The sequence below is a fragment of the Mangifera indica genome, chromosome 17 (genome assembly GCF_011075055.1).
Source record: "Mangifera indica cultivar Alphonso chromosome 17, CATAS_Mindica_2.1, whole genome shotgun sequence".
Taxonomy (NCBI): Eukaryota; Viridiplantae; Streptophyta; class Magnoliopsida; order Sapindales; family Anacardiaceae; genus Mangifera; species Mangifera indica.
The window spans coordinates 11,000,695-11,024,986 of record NC_058153.1 but is presented as its reverse complement, the minus strand read 5'-3'; the positions used below and the strand labels follow the sequence as shown (position 1 = coordinate 11,024,986).

At 31.5% G+C, this 24,292-nt stretch overlaps 2 protein-coding genes across 2 annotated transcripts; both read right to left on the bottom strand.

Annotated features, from left to right (window-relative positions):
• Positions 1 to 242: 242 nt before the first annotated feature.
• Positions 243 to 3,919, bottom strand: LOC123200236 (disease resistance protein RPM1-like). Its single transcript, XM_044615387.1, has 3 exons — positions 3,446 to 3,919; positions 3,170 to 3,262; positions 243 to 1,673 (listed from the first exon to the last, which is right to left on the bottom strand). The coding sequence occupies exons 1-3, from the start codon at positions 3,917 to 3,919 to the stop codon at positions 243 to 245; spliced, it is 1,998 nt and encodes a 665-aa protein (XP_044471322.1).
• A 2,295-nt stretch (positions 3,920 to 6,214) lies between these two features.
• Positions 6,215 to 24,008, bottom strand: LOC123200235 (disease resistance protein RPM1-like). Its single transcript, XM_044615386.1, is given in 2 exon segments — positions 6,215 to 7,678; positions 23,688 to 24,008. Coding segments are annotated over 2 exon segments (1,785 nt in total).
• Between the last annotated feature and the right edge of the window lie 284 nt (positions 24,009 to 24,292).

The following is a 24,292-nucleotide window of genomic DNA, read 5'->3' as shown; positions in this document are numbered from 1 at the left end:
ATATATGTATACACGGTAAAAGAAAAGGATAAAAATTTTAATTTCCCTTTATTTATATCTACGAAGGTTTATCAATTTTTATTAAACATAATAATTTATATCTATTAATCTTCTATCTAATCCATATTTAAAATAATCTTTTAATTTCAATAATAAAATATTATTTAAACCAAACACATGCTTCAAGTATTCTTATAACCCTGCTCATAACTAAACCCTCTAGATTGATTGGTTTTGATTGTTCATCTAAATGAAATCTTACCTAAACTTCCCATCCCCGTCTCTTCAGTGGTTGAATTCACTTTAGGAATGTGTGCAACTCTCCAGTAATCTTCACCTCCTTCATCTCGGCGAATCGTCTTCAGCAATTTATGTGGCAAGTCAAAAAACTCTAGCATTTTCAACTGGCTCAGATGCTCAATTCCCAGCGGCACCTTCTGCAACGACTTACACCGCTGAATTCTAAGATTTTCAATGCACGACATTGCTCCCTTTTGTATTTCCACAAATCTAAGCCCTTCAAACTTGTACAAACCTAGTAGCTTCAGCTTCTTGAACCCACCAGCCATGAAGCAGAGCATGTCTCCATCGTATACTTGAACCAGTTCGAGATGAACAAGATTAGGAAGATCTTGCAGAAACACCAGCGGATCTTCCTTCAATCTAGCCCATCTTAGCTTAAGTTTCACCAAGCTGTGAACATAAGTTATCCAATGAGGTAAACTCTCCAACCGTCCTGTTAAGTAGATTCTTTGAAGGAGCTGAGGTGGATGGTGAAGGTGCTGAAGATCAATAATCTCGCTCTCTTCTGTTGAAGTTATCGATAATGTGCGAAGGTTTGTCAGATGTTCAATAGACGAACACAACATTTTCCCATCTTGTTTTCTCAACTTTATAATTCCGAGTCTTTTAAGTTGAGTTAATTTGCCAAGCTCTTGTAGCGTCCCAACATGGTTTGCCTCGATAAAACTGAGTTTCTGTAAAGACTGAAGAACACCAATCTTCTCTAGACTTTTGAAGCCATATTTAAAAGTAGCAAAAGTCTCATATTCATATCGGTAAACCATGAGATGACGAAGCTTTTTGAGGTTCAGTATATCTGATGGCAATTCAGTGACATAGGCATGTTTAAGATCTAAGGTCTCCAGGTTCTGAAGCTTCCCTATGTATCTTGGAATCGTTTTCAACTTGGTGTCCCTCAAGCTCATGTACTTCAAATAATACAGGTTCATAACTTCAATGGGAAATTTTGTGACTGGTGTGCCTCGCATGTCCAGGACGCCTAGAAGCTTGAACCCACTTGGAAAAAGTGCGTGCAAACGTGGTTTTTCATCTATCCCAAACATGAACAGAGAACGCAATTGAGAAGCGTTGACAAACCTGTTTTGCTGAACATTTTGTAGTGTATTGTGAACTGATAATCGTTGAACCTTATCTGGCCATAGTGTGTTCTGATTCATGTGTTCTTTAGCTATGGCTGCAATGTTGTGCTCTCTGGACTTTGTTTTAATGATTTCCCTCAGAAAGTCGTGGATTCTACAGGCCTTGACTCTTCCATCGCTTGTTGTTCCAGCCACTTGCATCAGGCTTCTGTTCAAGAGCTCGCTAAGGTACTCCTGCGCAACTTCTTCCATTGTCTTTCCTTCCTTCGCTTCAACAAATCCTTCTGCCGTCTGCCAAAATTATGAGTGAGCAGAGATGATTCAATCAAAGATTGATCAAAGAGCTCAAGAATAAGTTAAGAAAGAAATTGTATATTGATATGTTCTTTACAAATTACAAAGCATGATTTTATATTGTAAAATAGACCTATCTAAGGAAATAAAATCAATCAAATAAAGACTATACAAAAATAAGTTCTATCTAAGTATGGAATAGTAAGATTAGTGTGTATCAAGGATTGATTTGCTTTCCAATAATTCTGATTCCTATCCAATGATTCTGATTCCTATCCAATAATTTTGATTACTTTCCAATAATTTGGATTCCTATCCAATGATTCTGATTTGCTTTCCAAAACTCCCCCTCAAGCTTGTGGTTTATAAATATCATAAACCCCAAGCTTGTTCAAGAGATAAAAGTGTTGTTTGGAACTTAACGGCTTGATAAAAATATCTGCTAGTTGTTCTGTTGTCCGGATGTGGTATGACTTTATGATTCCCTCTTGAATTTTGTCTCTGACAAAGTGGTAGTCAATTTCAATGTGCTTGGTTCTTTCATGGAAAACTAGATTTGCTGAGATATCGTTTGTCGCCTTATTATTACAAAACAAACTTATCGGTTCAGTGGTTTCGATTCCAAGATCCTTTAGTAGACCACGAACCCATATAATCTTGCATGTGGTTTTTGCCATAGCCCTGTATTCTGCTTTTGCTGAAGAAAGAGATACAGTGGATTGCTTTTTTGTCTTTCATGAGATGAATGAATCTCTCAATTTTAGACAAAAACCTGTGAGTGATCTCCTAGTCATAGGACATATCCCCCAATCAGAATCACAGTAAGTTGTCACTTTTAAGTCTTTCTTTCGTGGAAGTAATAGTCCTAGGCCTGGACATCCTTTAAGATATTTGATAACCTTGAGAGTAGCATCCATGTGGGATTGCTTTGGCGCATGCATAAATTGACTTAATATTTGAACAACGTAACATATGTCTGGATGAGTCATAGTGAGATAAACAAGACGTCCGACCAGACGTTGATACTGAGAATGATCTTGTAATAATGGATGCTCTTCTAAAGGTTGGTCATGCTCTCTGCTAATAAGTTTGGTATTCTACTCTACTAGGGTTATACTTGGTCTGCATGCTGAAAGCCCTACGTTTGATATGAGTTCCAAGGCATATTTCCTTTGACTCAGAGAGATATCCTTTGGTGATCTTGCAATCTCAATTCCCAGGAAATATTTTGGTGGCCTTAGATCTTTAATTCTGAATGCTTTGTTCAGGTGATGCTTTAAGGATTCGATGGCCATGATATCATTCCCAGTAATAAGGATATCGTCTACATAGACAATAAGGCATACAAATGATTTTCCTTGCCTTTTTGTGAAAAGGGCATAATCATGTTTTGATTAGTAAAAACCCAGAGAGATCAATGCTTCTGTGATCTTAACATTCCATTGTCGAGAAACCTGTTTCAAGCCATACAGGGATTTTCGCAAGCGACATACCAATGTCTCCCCCTGTCTGCGAATGCCAGGTGGAACTTCCATGTAAATTTCTTTATCTAAATCACCATGAATGAGTGCATTATGGACGTCCATCTAGTGTAAAGTCCAATCATAAGAGGTAGCAACAGCTAGAAGTGTGCGAACTGTGACATGTTTGGCAACAGGAGAGAACGTCTTTTGATAATCGAGTCCTTCCCGCTGGGTGAATCCTTTAGCTACTAATCAAGCTTTGTAGCGCTCGATTGATCCATCTGCACGGTACTTGATTTAAAAAACCCATTTGCATCCTATGGGTTGTTTGTGTGGTGGTCGTGGAACAAGTTCCCAAGTTTGATTAAGGGACAAGGCTTGGAGCTCATCGACCATAGCTTGTCGCCAATGAGAAGACTGAATGGCCTCAAAGTATGTCTTAGGCTTACGGTGCTTAGAAATATAGCTAATATAAACTTTGTGTGCAGAAGAGAGTTTGTCATAACTAACAAATTGAGAAATAAAGTGTGGTTTTATAGACTCGGAGGAAGCCATGCTGACATAATCTATACTCCAAATTGGTGGTTTGATTGTTCTAGTGGATCGCCTAATTGGAGGTGCTGTAGTTGGAACAATTGTTGTGGGCTCAGAAGCAGGAATTGTTGAAGGCAGATTAGATTCCACTGTAGAGGCAAGTTCAGTGAAGGAAGAGTTAGGGAACATATCTGTAGTTGGGATAATGGCATATTCTGAGGAACCAAGAGGAGTGTCATCTACCATCACTGAAGGCTAAGAAGATAGAACTGTATCTGAAGCCATATTAGTAAAGGGAAAAATGTTTTCATGAAATATGACATCTCTGCTGATGAAAAATCTGTCTCCCTCAATATCATACAAACGATACCCCTTTTGTAACATAGGGTAACCCATAAAGACATAACGTGTTGTTCTAGTATCAAATTTGTCTGAATGTTGTAGTTTGGTGGCATAGCAAAGACACCCAAATACCCTTAAATGCTGGATGGTTGGTGATTTGCCGAACAGAAGTTTAAAAGGTGTTTTACCACCTAAGACTTTTGTGGGCATTCTATTTATCAGATAGGCTACCGTGACCACACAATCACCCTAAAAACGGGAAGGAATATGAGCTTCGTGTTTTAGGGCATGGGCTACTTCTAAAAGATGTTTGTGCTTTCATTCTACAACACCATTTTATTAAGGTGTGTAAGAATAATAGCTTTCATAAAGTATACCGTGAGAGTCTAGGAAGGATGTGGTAAGGTGATTAAAGAAGTCTTGAGCATTATCTGTGCGAATGCGTCGGATTTTGGTTTGGAATTGTGTTTGAACCATAGTCACAAATTTTAAGAGGTAAAAGTATGTTTGGGCTTTAGAGTTCATGAGATAAAGCCACATAGCCCAAGAAAAATCATCTACTATGGTAAGAAAATATATGGAACCATCATAGTTAGGTGTGTTATAGGGACCCCAAACATCCATGTGTACTAAATCAAATATTTTGGTGGTAGTGGATGTACTATGCGGGAATTTGGTGCGAGACTGTTTTGCAAGGGGACAGATAGGACAAGTAGGATATGGAATAGTATTACTGTGACCCAATCTTTGGTGAGAAATAAATGAGGTTTTATTTATTTGATTTGTATTACAAAATGAAGTTGGAAAAGTAATACAATCTTTATTGGATAACATTAAATTTGTAGGAATTGGTGTCCAGTAATATAACCCATATTGTAGTTTACCCAAGCCCATCAGATTCCCAGTCAAATGGTCCTGAAAGGTACACAAAGTAGGGAGAAAGGTCAAGGTACAATTATTGTTTGCACAAATTTTGGATACGGAGATAAGGTTAAAATGGAATGTAGGAATGCATAAGGTATTCTTGAGTATAAGGCTGCCTAATTGAACATCTCCTATTTATGTGGCATGAACTGTGGTCCCATTCGATAATTTGATAGTTGTAGGTGATGATAAATGTTTTTTATTGGTGTAGAGGTTGGGGGAACATATAATGTGGTCATTAGCTCCTGAATCTATAATCCAAACATTTGCAGAAATAAGAGTATTAAGGCATAAGGTAGTACCTGCATATGAGGCGGAAGCATCATTGCCTTTTGAAAATTGGCATAACAATTGAACCAGTTGGTTATATTGATCAGAGGTGAGATTGCTTGGATTGTTCAGAGCTAAAGTTACTTGGTTTACTGTGGACCCTTCTGGCTTAAATTTATTAAACCCAGGGCGACCATGTAATTTCCAGCATGTGTCAATAGTGTGATTACGCCGCTTACAGTGATCACAGTATAACTTGTCTTTTTGTTTAGGACGTATCTGTGATTGGTGAGAATGTTTTGGTCGATAGATTCCTTAAATGCATCTGGGCTGTTTACCTTTTCATATAAAGGGAAAAATTTGCACGCCCTAGGTCATTTGAGCCACCGTCACCATGTTTTCTCTGTTTTGATACGTTGAATGATGCCATTATACCAGTCTCTTCTTGTCCTATACTTCGCTGACTTTTGTCTTGGACGACAAGTTGAAAGACTCATTGGAGCGAAGGTGGTTCGACGACAGCAAGTACTTGGGTTCTGAATGCCATGAAACCTTCATTCAATCCCATTAGAAATCGTGTGAGCCTCTCTCGAGTTCAGCAGGCAGTTTTCCTAGAGAGCGAATGAGATGATGCCAGAATGAAATTTTTGGCAAAGAGAAGAAGGAGGAATGCAATACGGTAGCAAAGAGACTGCTCCAGGAAGGAGGAATGATAGGAAGAGTGCTTGGTTTTCAAACCTGCTCTGATACTATGCCAAAATTATGAGTGAGCAGAGATGATTCAATCAAAGATTGATCAGAGAGCTCAAGAATAAGTGAAGAAAGAAATTGTATATTGATATGTTTCTTACAAATTACAAAGCTTGATTTTATATTGTAAAATAGACCTATCTAAAGAAATAAATCAATCAAATAAAGACTATACAAAAATAAGTTCTATCTAAGTATGGAATAGCAAGATTAGTGTGTATCAAGGATTGATTTGCTTTCCAATAATTCTGATTCCTATCCAATGATTCTGATTTGCTTTTCAATAATTCTGATTGCTTTCCAATAATTCTGATTCCGATCCAATGATTCTGATTTGCTTTCCAATACCGTCCACAACCGAACCAGTCTCATTGGTTCGATTAAATGATTCTCCGGAAAGATGCTCAAGTAAAGAAAACATGCTTTCAAATGGCATGGCAAGTCATTGAGGCTGAGTGAAAACACTTTCTTCAAATTCTGGAGTTTGTCATTGCCTTCAATCTCAGCACCAAGACTCCGATGAACTATTTCCCATTCATCAATCCTCTGCCTATCCTTCGCAGCCAAAACTCCACCAATTGCCACTATTGCAAGAGGAAGTCCTTCACATTTCTTGAAAATACACCTACAAATTCCCTCCAGGTGTGGAGGACAAGCTTTTCCATGAAATGTTTTGGTGCAAAAAAGAATCCAGGACTCTTCAGAAGGCAATGGCTGCAAATTATAGACCCAACCTTCGGATTCCAACCGAGAAGTGAAGGCTAAATCAACTTTACAAGTAGTGAGCATCACTCGGCTGCCACAATTGTTGGTGGGCAAAGCATATTTCACCGCATCCCAATCATTTATATGCCACACATCATCAAGAACAATCAAGTACCTCCTTTCCTGAAGAAAATCCTTCATTATTTTCTTCAACCCATCACTACTCATCGTCTCCACAGCCTTCGGAACCGACTTCCTAATTGCTTGAAAAAGCTGCTGAAGCATATCTTTAAGAAGCTCCTCCATCTTGAAGCTTCTTGAAACAGTGATCCAAGCACGGATAGTGAAGTGTTTCTTAAGTTGTCTATCATCGTAGACTTGTTACGCCAAAGTTGTCTTTCCCATTCCTCCCATCCCCGCCAGAGAAACCACTTGACGGCCTAAGCCACCGCCCACTAGCAACTCAGCCACCTTCTCTTTAGGCCCATCAATGCCAACCAAGTCAGTCTCGTCCAAAAGAAGAGCGTCCCCATGACGGTCATTCCATGAATTCGCCAAACTCGAACCAGCCTCTTCAGCTGCTCGGAATTTTTTACGGAGTCTGAGGTGTCCCTCGTAAATACTCTTGATTCTTGAGTTGATGCCTTGGATTTCATACGCTATTCGATAACGAGCCTTCATGTCCTTGACACAACACGAAAGCTTGTGAAGAAAGCCGTAGAAACCATCGCCGTGGTTGTGAGTAAGATGGAGAGTGAACTCGTCTAAAACATCTTCGATATCGTGAGCTACATCTCTGATTTTCTTCACCAAAAATTTGACTTCTTCGTCGGTTTCTTCTAAACAATCGGCGCTTCTCAAGAACACCTTCATGCGCTCCAGTTCTGTTCTCACGTAAACAACTTCTTCACGAACACTGTTCATCATTTGCACTTCGTTTGAGAAGAATGGTGTGAGCTTATCGAGTACAAACTTCACGGCGGTTCCTGCCATGAGAAGTGGCGGTAAAAGTATCTGTGAATTGTTGTTTCCAAGAAGAAATACAAGAAAAGTGAATGCAAATTAAGGTTTGAAAGAAGAAATACAACTAAAAGTAGCTGTAGTTTGTGGTTTCAAGGAAGAAAGAAATTGAACTAATCAAGGGGGAAGTTCTTTCAAGGATTTATATAATCTCTCCTCTTGGCTTCTGAGGCTACTTTCGTGTTAATTCCGCCAGTAATGTCATGGTGATGTTACAATCAGGCGAAATTTAAACTAAATTATCTAAGTCAAGGAACAATTAATGATTTTTAATTGGTCCAAAGACTTGTTCCCCTCCCAGGTTTGGCCCATTATCAAATTCTCATGTGTAAGATAGTAAAATTTTGTCTGTTATATTAAAACTAAATTGGCCCATTATATTAAAAGTATATAACTGCTTTGGAGATGTTATCGACTACCAAAGAAATAGACGAAGACGATTCATCTCTGTTCATCCAAATGATACTTGGATGGATGAAAACGAATTGTCTTCATCCACCTGAAGACATCGTCGTTGTCTCTTTGTTTGACAAAGACAAAACGCCTTTGCCTTAGACAAATCGTCTTTGCCTTTTTCTTCAACCATCGATGATGTCTCCTGAGCAGTCAAAGTGGAAAGATGGGTGGGAAGGGTCGGCTGTCGGCCGGATCAAAGAAGTTGGTTAGAGAAGAGGAAAAAAAAAAAAAAAGCCTAGGGGAAAGGTAACTTTTCAACTTTTGTGTAGGAGAAAATTGTTAGTTTTTTAAAGTAAGAGAGGAAATGAAATAAATTTTAACTTTTTGGATATTTTTTTGTTAAATAACAGTTTTACTTTGAATCATAACAAAGAATTTTAACAAAAGTATAAGTATCTGAGTTTTTGAAATTTAATGATTTTAACAAAAGTGTAGGTAAAAATAAGTATTATGACTCTGTTAGGTGTTAGATTATCCCATAGACATAACCATTCCACTAATCCCTCATAGGTACTTCAATTCCAAAGATGCAAGAATTTCCAAAGATGCACTAATCCCTCATATGTATATTTTAACAAAGATGCAAGGTCAGTTTCAAATTCAAGTCTGCAAAGTGAGAAAGATTTCAAAATTAGTAATGAAATGAGTAATATTACATGTATGTATTTTGAGTACACATAATAGAAACATAAATGATGTGTTATCATATAATTGATTGCTATTTTATCCTTAATTTAAAATCTTATGATCATTTATTTACATATTTTATGTATTTAAAGTATATAAACATAATATTTTTATAATAAAATATATATAAATTGAAGGTGATTAATTTGCTCTCTATATATATAAATGTGTGTAAAGAAAATTAATCAAATTAATACGGAGGAAAAGTTAGTTTGTGATTTTTTTAAACTTAATTTAACAAAGATAATACTAATATATTAGTTTATGTATATTATAAACATGGAAAGATTGTTTGGATTGGGGTAAATCTTAGTAACACTTTTTAATACTAATATTATTTCATTTAATTTATCAAATAATAAAAAAACTCTGATGTTTTTTAATATTAAAATGATGTGATAAATAATATAAAAAATAATATAATTTTTATCTCAATTTAAGTATTAAAAAATTAGTAAAATAATCTTAATTTTGTTATAATATATTCTTATTAAAATTTTACAACAAAACTTATCCCAATTTCAATTTAAATATTATATAACCTAACTATCAAAATTAATTAATATTATTATTCGGTAATATAATAAATTTAAAAAATTAATCAATTAATTTTATAATTTGATAACATAGAAAAAAATTATAGTATATTATTAACATGAATAATATTTTATAACATACACACAAAAAAAAGTTAATTAATTTTAACTAAACACAATATTAATTTATAACTAATAATCATTTAGGGATATTGAAATAAATAATAAATTAGTATTTTTATATTGATAAGCACACCAGTAATTTCAATAAAACTATTTGCATCTATTTTTAATGGGATATTAATTAAAATCAACAAAAAATTTTCCGTGTAAACCTTTTTAGGCAAACATACAACGGTTTTATCTTTATAGGCAAATTAACTTTTAATTCCAAAAATACCATCTCCCGGCTTATTACATCACTCTCAGCGATTTATATCACGTTCGGTCGTCTAAAATTTTTTTAACAGATTTGATTTTTTTTATTTGAACTATCACTAATTCACGTTCTAAGGATTAAAAATATACTTAAAAATTGATAAATTTTTATTTAGGTTTCAAATACAAATAGTAACAAAAAAATAGCATAGATGAGGAGAATGATAAGTGTGAACCGACGCTGTATCACAGTGCGTATGAGGTGTAAAGGGTGCGTACAAGGTGTGTATATGGTGCGTACAGGGTGTGTATAGGGTGCGTAAAGTGCGTACTAGGTGTGTGCAAGGTGCATACAAATTAACATAAGTGATCAATTTTTGATAACCTATGAGCATTCTCTGTTTGTTAGGTTATGATTTGAAGATTCAAAAACTTATTTGAAATGATAAATTTTTGTTATAATATAGATTGAAACGAAAAGATTAACATAAGCGCAAAGAATGGTGCGTAAGGGTGTGCATAGGTGCGTAGAGTGCGTAAAAGGTGTGTAGGGTGCGGGGTGCGTAAAACTCATTTATATATATATATATATATATATATATATATATATATATATACACACACACACACACACACACACACATGGGGTGTGAATCGCACCTCTGTTTTATATTTATATATAATAATATAATATAATATTTAACAAATAAAATAAATAAATATATAACAATATAATATATATATATTTATATACTGTTTTATATTTATACATAATAATATAATATAATATTTAAAAAATAAAATAAATATATATAACAATATAATATATATATATTTATATATAGATAGATTTTAAAATGAGTTTTACGCACCCCGCACCCTTTACGCATTTTACTCATCCTTAAGCACCTGTGCACACCCTTACGCACCATTCTTCGCACTTATGTTAATCTTTTCGTTTCAATCTATATTATAACAAAAATTGATCATTTCAAATAAGTTTTTGAATCTTCAAATCATAACCTAACAAATAAAGAATGCTCATAAGTTATCAAAAATTGATCACTTATGTTAATCTGTATGCACCCTGCATGCACTGTTTACACCCCATACGCACTGTGATACAATGTCGGTTCGCACTTATCATTCTTCTCATCTATGCTATTTTTTCGTTACTATCTGTATTTGAAACCTAAACAAAAATTTATCAATTTTTAAGTATATTTTTAATCTTTAAAACGTGAATTAGTGATAGTTCGAATAAGAAATTATTAAATATGTTAAGAAAATTTTAGGCGGCTAAGTATGACGTAAATCGCTGAGAGTGACATAATAAGTCGGGAGAGGTATTTTTGAAATTAAAAGTGAATTTGCCTATAAAGGTAAAATCGTTGTACATTTGCCTAAAAAGGTTTACGCGGAAAATTTTTTGCCAGTTTTAATTAATATCCCATTTTTAATATATAAATTGGTATATATTTACATATATCATATTTTGATTTGATAATTTTAAAATAATAATAAAATATTTAATCATATGATAATACATATAAGTGTAGACTCATTTAAATTTTTAAAATAATTACATATAACATTGCTCTATTAATATATACTTATTATTCTTTAAAGTAAACTATTTTAATAATTTTTTTTTTAGTAATAAAAGTTTAAGTAATTTATATTAATATTAATAGTAATTTTTTTTTCAGTAATAAAAGTCATCAAAATCAGACGCATGTTAAAAGTAAATTGAATTTTTCTGCATGGCAAAACAAGATGGAAGTTACTTGGTTCTAACTAAAGCATCTCCATACGCAAATTTAATACCATGTGTCGACGTGTCTTTGATTTAGAATTACCAAAAAATAATAACATTTAAGACCAAAGGACTATTTTCCACCCAAGTTTGAATACAAATATAAATACATATTCCTAAGGTTTGAATAATATAAACACCCACCTATAAAATAATTTTTGTTAAAATTTTTAGTTAGGATAAAAGATAAAATCTTCATTATAATAATAATATTAAAAAATATATATAACTTATTATTTTTCTCTCCAAAGTTATAAAAAATAACAATTTCACTCCTGTTTGAAATTTTTTAACTTTGAAATATCACATTTTTTTCCTAAACCTATTTCATCTTTTTTCCATTTCAGCTGCCCCAAACTTTTGAAAACTTCAATTTAACCCACCATCCTAAACTTTAGATTACTCAAAAATCCAACAACCTCTTCCTCCGTCGACCAAGCTGGCGTCCACCTTTGCCTTCAGTGTAATGTACACTAGCAGAGCTGAGATGAGGTCTCTTTGTTGAGACGAAGAGATTCCGGATCTCTTCAATCAAAGAGATTCCAAATCTCTTCGGTGGAAGAGATCTGAGATCATTGGCTTCACCCGTGTACATCTTCATTGTTGTTTGTGGCAAATCTAAGAGAAGGAAACATCAGCAACAAGGGACAAAGAGGCACGATCAGATTCCAATTGTCGGAGATGGAGAAGAGGAAAAGAGAAACCCCAAGGGGAGAAAATGTGATTTTTCAAAGTTTAATCTAAGGGAAAATTATTAATTTTTTAAACTAAAAGGGGAAAATAATATAAATTTAATAGGGTTTAGGGTTTAGTGGTAAAATAATTATTTTACCCTTATCTTTAACAGAAAAATTTAACTGAAATCACCTCATAGATAGGTGTTTGAGTTTTTTAAATCTCGTAAGTATGTATTGTATTTACATTAAAACTTGGGTGGGAAATAGTCCTTTAGCCTTCTATTTAATTGACATGATATCAACTCTACCAAAAGTTTATATGAGTAAATGTAACCATAAATCATCCTGAGCAATATAAATTAAATTAATTAGATTAATAATTCGAATGTGATTTCAGCTAATTTTACTCCGTATATACTTTTATAGATTATTTTTTGTGTTGGTTCTCTAAACACGTAGGCTTCACCTCTAAATGACTTCAAGTTCAAGTTGGGAGGAAGATTGACTTCTTCATCTTGATCATATTCTTCATTGTGGAAGAAAACAAACTAGTTATTTTAATTAAGATAACGAAATATCCTTGAAGAAACTTCCTACCAGTATCATAATTTTATTTTCTTGTAAGACGTATGCTAATAGATGTCAGACTTTTTCATTATTAATACTTTTAACAAAAGAAACTTTAACATAATATAACAACGAGACTTTTTCCGTTAATAAGACACTTTAACAATAGCAACCTATTTTTAATGTTTTTTTTTCCATTGTTAAAAGGGTTTTTTTTTTTTGTACCTAACTCAATGAACACTGAAAATTTATTTTAAACTTGTATCAACCAATTATATACTAAATCAGGTAAATCAAAAATTTGATTTTGATATATCGTCAAAAGAGAGTTAAACTCATGCTCATAGAGCTTTATCGTTTGTCACTCAAACTATCAGTCGGTGGTGTGTTATATGTTTACTGAGAGTTACTTTAGCATGGAGATGGAAATTTAATGAGAAGGGTTTGATCAAATTAATCCTCTAATTAAATATGAGATGGGAAAATGGCTGATTCCATTTAGAGGCTAATTAAAATGTAAAGAAATTGTCATATATTGCATCAAGTGTGTTGTTTTATTGGTGAAAGGCTCTGCACAAAGAATGAATCATATGTTAGCATCGTTGACAAATAGCATGATTTTAATTCTTGGAAAATGATATATGTGCTGACTTCTTAGTTTCTTGATCGGGAAGAAACCAAATGGAGTGTTGTAGTGGATCGGACACGTAGATGACAAGGAAATACTTCGTATTATAAATCGACCCCAAGAAGAAGAAGAGGAAAATTAGTGAAGATGGTGTTGTTCTGATTTCACTAAAGCTACGGAAGGTGGCAGATAGACTTGGGAATTTTCAACACAATCAGCTAATCTGATAAAACACAATACAGAAAAACAAGTTTTTTTATACAAAATTTATTACAAATGAACTTGACACAATTTAAAATTAAATTGAATAGCATTAAGGTTGACATCAATCAATTCGAATATTTTTTATAAATGTTATTTTAATATAATTTGTAAGAGATAAATTATAGAAATATTGAAAGACAATGTTAATGGTAATTGAAATCTTTACATATTGCATATAGTTGTATTTTTATATAATTGTAATTACTTGTTATTTTTTATTTGTATTTAAATATTTTAATTCATTATTAAGTGGGATAAATGTGATTTGGTTAGTCAAATTATTGACTTGTTTTAAAGGTTTTAGTATGAAATTTTTAGACCAATTATAAACAAGACAAAAGTTTATATCGTATATTTTATTAATAGTAGATTAAGATAATTTGACGAATAAATTAAAACAGTAAAAACACTTTGGAGAGTGAAAACAATAGATAATCTCAAATCAGTTTGAGTCGCATCGGATCAATTTGAATATTAAAGAGTTAGGTTAGGGTTAAAAAATTTGATATGATTTTAATTCGGATCAGTTTAGAGTTAAAAATCTCTTATACAAAACTCAAGCTGATATGATACGAATGTAATTCGATGATATGAATTATCTAGTCTAGTGGCAGACAAGGTGAGAAAATATCATATTTAACAATAATGTAGCGTGAATGTGAGTCAGTCATCTTGATCTTTTGTTTAGCCATGGATGACTGCAAGTGACAAAGATGCTCGGAAAATGTCAAGTTGCAGAACTTAAACATCAACAAGTTAACTTCACCGTCTTTCACAAGGTCGACCATTCAATTAAGTTACTGAATATCAATTCTTCAAGATAAAGCAACATCTTGGACTTTAATACAATAATTATCTGCTATACAATGTTAGATGTTATATATCAACCCTACGAATTATTATACAGAGTTTTATAAATAAATTTATACTGAATAAAACTTACTGATATAAATATATTGAATATATTTATTAAATCTTTTTACATGTTTATTTGAAAAAATATCAATTATGATAGAGACTATTTGACAAACTAGTGGGTAATGTCGAGTTGGATTGAACTGGCTTCTGCATGATCTACCCTGCTCGAGGGTTATGTCAAGCCTATGCCCATACAGTAGTAGACTTTTAGTGTCGAACGACCCACAAAAAGTAAAGGCCCACAATATGACCTTATCTTTATGGGGTTGTGTTGTGTCAGTCATTTAACAGTTCGGCTTGAGGGCCTTGTTGCAATTGGATCTCCTCTGGAACAACATTTTAACAGCTGAATCTCCTCATTTTTCTTTTCTCTTTGCAAAACCATTCCAAGGCTCAACATGATAATTACAAACATAAAAGCAGACATAATACTTACTGCAGTCAGGTTGCAAGAGGGATCAACATTACATAGGCCACCATACTTATGCACCCAAAGTTTTAAAATATTTAACATCTTTGGGGTCCCAAAATCATACTTTGCTACAAAAAAATGTAATACCTCATCTCCATGTCATACCCCTAAGAGTAATTTACTAGGATGACGTGTCACATACGCTATAAAATTGTCATAAATGCATTTATAAAAAAAAAAAACTTCATGTGAATATCTCAATGATTTTATCAAAATAAGAAACTTTGTAAAAGGTGTCATATAATGTCAAATATCCAACTGACACCTCAAATTGCTAAGAAACATAATAACGTGCATGGAATAACCCCAAAATAAAATTAAAATAAATAAAGAAGACATCTACTATAGTGGTCATGTTGTCAGTGAGCTGATCTATTAGCCTCCCCGCCTACCCCACTATCATGTCTACCTACAATTAGCAAGAAACGCATGAGTGACCAGGCAACCAGTAAGCACATAAGTAATTGAACATTCTTGGAATATCCCTTTACAGCCCAGTTGTCTTTATGTATATAATTTAGCGTCCTAGACACTTGCCAAGTGGACATCCCATCACCTCTTACAATCAACAGCTCATTGCTCATAATATTCTCAAATAGGACGTCTCAAACGTCTCTTACACCTTGTCGAAGATCGGGAGATGGCTCTTATTACTCGTACATCAATGAAACGAACATCTCGGATGCCTCTACTCAAAATGCTACTCAAGAAATTATTTTAGGTTGGTTTTTCATTCTCGGTATTAGATTCATTTTCTTTTAAGTTTCAATGTTTGGGATGCTTTTTTGATAAAGTGCTTCTGTAGAAAGACCTTTTTTTATTTTTTTTTAGAAGTGCTTTTGTAGAAATATTCATTATTTAATATTATTAAATATATATTTAATAAATTTATTTTGAATTTTATTTATTTATACTGACATCATTTATGGTAATTAATTATTTTAATATTTTTATTTGGTTTGTATAAACTAAACTACTATTTATGTTTTACTATGTAATTATAATCAAATTTCTAGATTTTTAAATGGTTGGTTAGGTTCTATGCTGATCAATCAATCACTTTGTGCATTTTTAAATGGTTGGTCAGATGCTATATCAACCAATTAACCACTATATTATAATTATATAGTAAAATAAATAATAGTTTAATTTATATAAACAAGGGGAAAATGATTAAAATAATTAATTATCTCATTATCTACATCTCAGGCCAAGGTCAAGGGTTTGGTGTGTTTGTTAAAAAATGACTAAATGACTAATCCTCATCTACGGTTTGATAAGACCACAAATTTTCATCATTGTAATTTGAAAAAAACCAAATTCTCATTTATGAGTTACTTCTATTAGTGAATTCTGTTTAATTTTTTTAAAAATGATTGTTCATTTTTTTATTAAAATTATAAAATTGTTATTAATAATTAATATAAATGTTAATTTTTCAATTGTATCATATACACTGCCAAATTTTTAATCATATCATCTATTAATTAAAACACTTATCATTTAGAGTCTTAAAAAAAATCAAAGTTTTGACCAAATTTAAAATGTATCATATACCCCCTCTAAACTTTAAAAATTTTCAATCATCATTGAAAAAAATTGTTAAATTGGCTATAATAGGAGGAAGTTGTCATTATCAAAGATGAAAGAGATATGATTATCAAGAGAAGAGAGTGATAAGACATTCATTAATAGGACCCATCCCGACCCGCTAACCCCATAACCTCCGAAACACATTTATGAGCTTAGAAGGGCGAAATGTATCTTGTATTACTATTTGAAATTTTATACATCATATAATAACACTTAATATAACATCATTTATAAGCCTCTGGCCTTATCACGATTACATGCCAAAATAATATCCTAATTTAAATTCAAAATCATAAAATAAGCTTTTAATCAATCCTCCAACCTTATGATATCCCTAACAAAAATTTTACATCCTAATTTAATTAAAATCATGAAAATAGTTTAATTAGGTCTCTAGCCTTTCAACATTTCATAAGTTTCTCAAAAACTAATCTATGTAGATGTATGCAAAATGGGACACCTACTAAAGATGCTACGTCATAGCACAATCCAACGAAATACTACTCAATACGATCTAGAGGATGTCCTGGAGAAAAATATTTATAACGGTAAGCTGAAAGGTTCAGTGAATGGGCAATTTAAATCCTTGAGAATATTGAATGCATGTCAAAAGAATAAATAATATGCTATAATATATCAACCACACGCACATGTTAAATTCTAAAAGAAAGATTTGAAACATTTCAACTATGACATACTATACTTAATCCAACACAATTTAATATGCTTAAAAGCACATGCTTGTCATGCACATTAACTTGAAAATGCTCATAACACAATTCTAAGCCCTTTATGGTTGTGTTAGACAAGAACTCCCACACAATCACATTGTCACTACTAGTGAAAGTTTAACAATACTAACATTATCTCATATAAATATATTAAATCAATTATGAATTTCCACATTCAGCTTAATAATCGTTGTGATATGTAATAAATCAATTTATAGGTTTCTATACATACTAAGATTTTGAAATAATTTGCAACAAACATCACATGGTTACAATATATACATACATACATACATACATACATATACATACATATACACACACACACACACACACATATATATATATATATATATATATATATATATATATATATATATATATATATATATATATATATATATATATATATATGTGTGTGTGTGTGTGTGTGTGTGTGTATATATATATGTATGTATATATCTCTGTGTGTGTGTGTGTGTATACACACATATCTATATATGTGTATACATACATATATACACATATGTATATGTGTATATATATCTATACATATATATGTATATATATCTATACTACATACACACACACATATGTATATATAGAGGAAAGATATCATACTAAGGGAAATCTATCATACCTAAGGGGCATCCCCACATAAGTAGAGTAAGAGGGAAAACTATCATACTTGGTATATTGTATCTCACACGGGCAAAACATTCAAATCTATCATACTTGGTCGAAATTACTGCACAAACAGAGTACTTAAATCTGTCATACTTGACATAAAATATCGTACAATTAGAGTATTTAATCTGTGATATCTGACATGAAATATCGCATAGACAGAATACCAATCGTATGATAAGTAATAGCTAAGAACATTTAAATGATATAACTTCTTATCACTCTATACATATAATGAAATGACTTAATATTATACAATTTAGAACAATAGTCATTGACAATTGCCACAACCACCATACTAAAATTAATTTATGTGCAATTCTCCAATCAACTACAATACTAACTAAGCAAAATCAACAACATGCTCATACTTAACATAGAACTTAGATCTCCTTCGGCTTTATGACCACACCATGTCCATTAACTCACATAAAGCATATTTCAATCATACATGAGATTTAATTACACACTTCCAACTTAATTGCAACACAAAAACATCAATAAAATCAATTCCCACAATTTCAATTGGTCACCAGCCTAAATTTTCATCTACTGCAGTCATCAGTTACACAACATAATTTAACTAAGTCTTCTGAATTCACATAATAATGTAACTTTCACTTTACAGCCACCTATAACCAAAATCCATAACATGCATAAAGAAACTATTATTTTCCTTTGTTTTGTGATAGATTTCCACAAAAAATCTATGCTACCATTTTTTAAGGATTCAAAATAAATACTATAAAATTTGCACAAAAGACTATAGATAAAAGTTTTGATCCCACTCACTGATTTGGATAGTCCACAAGCTAGTGTTGAAATCTCCTACTAATCTTTCTTCTTCTTCACCTATTCAAACCAATTTTGAAGCAATATGATTAGAATGTTGGAAATCCTCAAATTAAACAGTGAAATAAAATTAAATACCCTATCCCCTTTTCCTATCAATTTCCTCTTCTCTTCCTTCTCTTTTCTCCTTCTTTTCTTCTTTTTTCTTTTCTTTCCTTTCTTCTCTTCTCTCGTCTGCACTTCTGGTTTCTTCCCATTGAGGAAGAAAAAGTCTAATGGCTTTATTATTAAATTTTCCACTTAAACCACATACTTGCACAAAATTTCACATAGCTCTTTAAGTTCACCCATAACCAAATATTTAGGTATTTCATGCATGATCGTAGATGACGATAGATTTAGTTGACTTTTTCAAGGGAAAAATAAGAAAGAATTTGTGGTTACTAACAAGAAGAAGATAGATTGAAGTTGGGTTGAGAAGAGACAAGTGACAAGTAGTGATGATGATAAGGGAAGAAGATGGGAAAAAAGAGAAAAATAGAAACCAAAGAGGGCAAAGGAAAAAAAGAATAAATTTATAAAAGAGAAAATAAAAAATCTAATAAAAATGAATTATGATAAATAAATGTACAATAATTGGGAAATTGCCTATTAATAATCTTAAAAAGTGACCATTTTTATGTTTGTAAAACTTGAGTGGGAAATAGTAGTTGGGCCTCAAAATATGGTATAAATTTAGGTAGCCAAGAGGTGATCAAATGGAAATGGGAGTATGGAATCGGCAACTGTCGTATTTATTTAAAGGATATTGAAAGTGCGTGTATATATATATATATATATATATATATATATTATAATAATATTTTTTTTCTCAAAATATCTTTATTGACATGATTCAGGCAGATTCTTTTTATTTTTCATTAGCGTTCCAACAAGGTTCATATCAATACAAAGGAGGAAAAAATAAAAATTATCAATATTTTTTAGATAATTCACATTTTTTGTAAAAAATTTACAATAAAATTATCCAAATTTGGGTTCATTTTGATTTAAACCCTTATATTTTGTGTTTTCCTCTTTAACAATTGCAAATCAAATGATATAAGATAGATTCATGTTTATGACTTTACGTGAAATATAATTTTGTTATAATTTCATATTGTTTATATTATTTAATACTGTAATTTCATGTTGTTGTATTTTTTAATATTGTTATAATACAATTGGAGTAAAAATGGAAATGAATTGACAAATATTCAAATCTAGATAAAAAATAAAGGAAGAACTTGGCGTTAACGCTAATCCTTTTGGTCCCACATAAAATTCAATATAGGTGTTTTTATGTTTTAGGTATATTTTAAGTTAAGAATAAAAAAATTACATTTAAAATTGGTTATGGAGGGTGATGGATTTTAAGTGATGATAATTTGATGAGATTTTAAATTCAAATATAATTTAATCTAAAAATTTTAAACTTAAAAATTTTTAAATTTTCTTAATCTTATCTAATACATTTATAAAATATTGTTTTAAATCATATATTTACATATATTCTCTCATTATAACGCATAGAGAAAACAGTCTTACTTTGTCTGATTTGTTAAAGTTAAAAATAACGACAATTTTGGTGGTTTAAATATATAAGTGGCTCAAATTAGGAAAAAAAAAAATTAATATTCCTTTATTTAATACCCATCAAACGTCACCGTTCTCACACGTCAGCCACGTTGCACCTTGTGGACCCCTTCTTCTTTTGTGGAAACGGAGTGCTCACAATAGCACGCTTTTTCATTTTTGTTTATGTGATTTCATCTTAATCAAAATCCTGGGGTTACCTTCCAATACAGGTCCTGATAAAATGTCAAAATCAAATAATATATAAATAATTTTTAGTGAGGCATCAATCTCCTAATAATTAGATAATTATAATTACATCCCCATGTGCACTAGATTCAAATCTAATTAAACTTAAATGAGGGGTAATTCAAATACGATTCAAATATATTAAAGTAATATTTATCCAAAATATTTATATCAATTTGAGTCAGATTAACTCTAAATAAATTTTATATCAAAAAACTCAACTCTAACTTGATATGTTTCGTATCATGTTATATCAAATTAATAGATTGTATTGAAAATTGTCAACTCTACATTGAACAACTAAGATTAATTCCTATTGGTCTCATAGATTTAGCTATAGAAAAAAAAAGGTTGACCCTATGCTTTCATGCTTCAAACACTTGTTTCTTTACTTATCTTTGCTGATTTTCTTAGAGCTTTGTCTTCTATAGGTCAATTGGAGCAAGGAATATCTTCACTAGTTATTAAGGTGGTAAATTACTCAATTTTTAGAGTCTTCTATTATAGATGGTCGGGTGTGTTTTTCATTGTTTTTATGAAGGTCAGAGTTGAGGTATCACAATACAATTTTGTGTATGACAGAAGAGAGAAGTTTGGAGAATGAGCTCTCACTAGAGGGAGTGGAAACAGTGGGTAGATGTTCTTGTGGCTTTCTAAATCAGTCGATAAGGGTGTATGCTTTCTTAACATTGTAGCAAATAGAATTATGCACTCCATGTGGGTGCAAGGAGGTGTTTCATACCAAAATGGCTTTCCTAATATAGGTGTTCCAGACAACTCTCCTTGGGTTTGTTGCATCCTTAGACAAACTTGATGCTTGAGTCCTGCCTCATCTCACACCTTAAACTCCTGTCAATGAACATTGTTAGACAGTCACTTGTGTCTTTGATGTTGAGGTCAAGATTTAGGTGGAGAGCTTATTTGAAAGAGTTCTTGGGATGTTTCTCTTGGACTCGACATTTTTATGGAACCTCACTTTTTCCTATGATTAAATTGTTGATGTAAGCTAATGCAATTTTGAGTTTTTATTTGGTTATCTTTTATAGATGATTTCTGACATGTATTTGTGTATACAACTTTTAGATATGTTCTCTTTCTCTTTTGAGAGGATTCAATCCATACAAGAAGAATGCAGGGGAGTGTAGTTGTGATTGAAATTTGTAAGGAAGTACTTGTGTGATCAAAACCATGACAGTTGGGTTGTACCTTAGAAATATGTTATGTAGTTGTTAATAGCGTCTTCAATCATGTACATTAAATTTTATAACTTATTATAAGACAACATCTCAGATTGTGTGGTTGAAAGATTACATTTTTAAATTACTACTTGTTGATTTCTAAACACCTTATGATCTACTGTGATAGCAATACAACTATGTTTTTCACTAAGAATTACAAGACTATTAGTTTATCAAGACACATGGAAAAAAATTATCTTACAGTAAAGAGTCTCATAAAAAGGAAACATTATAGTAAAATACATATATGCAATTTAAGTCTCTAACTAGAGTATTAAGACTTGTAGTTTTAAAGTCCTGTTGAAAATATGAGGATGTTTAGGGTGTACTGATAAGGTCAATGCGAGTTTTATAGTTTGTTAACTTAGTGATATTTTTTTTATGATTAAGTTAACATTTTTTTTTAATCATGATCCTATAGACACACTCATTTGTATATGAACAAATGCACATTTATATGTTTATAGTACAAAAATGTGATTTAAGATAAATTTTCTTTTTGAGTATAACAGTTATATGTATATGTTTCGTGATATTTTGAGTAAAGTCAAAATATATACACTTAATTGGAAGTACTAGTTTGATTGGAAGCGAATGAATTTTTCTGATTTCTTTTGAAATATAAAGGTTAAGAGAAATCATAAAGAAGATTGTGATTACTTGATTGATTGTTATTCATACATTAGTCTGAGATCGCTTATTCATGTTAATTTAGTTATTATTAATCATGATAATGGACAATATTATATTGGTAGCTAACATTAGTAATATTATGGTTCGTTGTTAATAATCATATTAATTAGATTGAAAATTGTAGTATTATTATTGAACTATATTGTTTTCTATATAAAAATGACCTTTAATGTTAAAATGTTAGTTGCTCATGAGTTAAAATTGTTTTTTCCTTAAAAACAAAATAAAAATAATTAATATTACCCAAGTGAAAGAATATTGAAATTTTTTTTCTGATGTTGGCTTATGTTAATTATAATTTTAGTTTAATAACATAGTAATTGAATAGTTAAATAACAATTTATAAAAAAACTTAAGTGATTAATAAGCATAAATCCGAAATAATTTACCGATAATGATCTCATTAGATAACATTAATATTTTATTACTTACATTACTTTATAAGTAATAAAAGATTACTTTATTTGGAAGGGTTCGGTAATATATTTTTTATTGCTTATATTACTTTATTTGGTTTATAAGTAATAAAAAATTCTGGTAATATTTTATTATTATTAGTGATATAGCAGGTAAACAAGCGGTAATCTTATTACCATCTCTACCTTAGGTATATTCTTATTTCTTTATTTTTTTGGACAGAAATAACCTTATTTTCAATTAATATAATACATAACATAAAATTATTTTAAAATAATTATACTAAAAGATATTTAAGTAAAATAATATACTAATATTATTTTATTACATATAACTAAATACAATGATTATTTATATCTACGAAAATTTATCAAATTTTATTAAATATAATAATATTTTATACCTATTAATTTTCTATATAATTTATCTTCAAGATAATTTTTTAATTTTAATAATAAAATATTATTTAAATCAAACACATGCCTCAAGTATTCTTATAACCCTACACTAATTTCACTCAATATTTTATAGCTCATAACAAGATCCTCTAGATTGATAGGTTTTAGTTGTTCATCTAAATTAAATCTTACCTGAACTTCCCATCCCCCGTCTCTCCAGTAGGTTGAATTCACTTTAGGAATGTGTGCACCTCTCCAGTAATCTTCACCTCCTTCATCTCGGCGAATCGTCTTCAGCAATTTATGTGGCAAGTCAAAAAACTCTAGCATTTTCAACCGGTTCAGATGCTCAATTCCCAGCGGCACCTTCTGCAACGACTTACACCCCAGAATTCTAAGCTTTTCAATGCACGACATTGCTCCCTTTTGTATTTCCACAAATCTCAGCCCTTCAAACTTGTACAAACCTAGTTGCTTCAGCTTCTTGAACCCACCAGCCATGAAGCAGAGCATGTCTCCATCGTATACTTGAACCAGTTCGAGATGAACAAGACTTGGAAGATCTTGCAGAAACACCAGCGGATCTTCCTTCAATCTACTCTATCTTAGTTTAACTTTCACCAAGTTGTGAACATAAGTTATCCAATGAGGTAAACTCTCCAACCGTCCTGCTAAGTAGATTCTTTGAAGGAGCTGAGGTTGATGGTGAAGGTGCTGAAGATCAATAATCTCGCTCTCTTCTGTTGAAGTTATCGATAATGCGCGAAGGTTTGTCAGATGTTCAATAGACGAACACA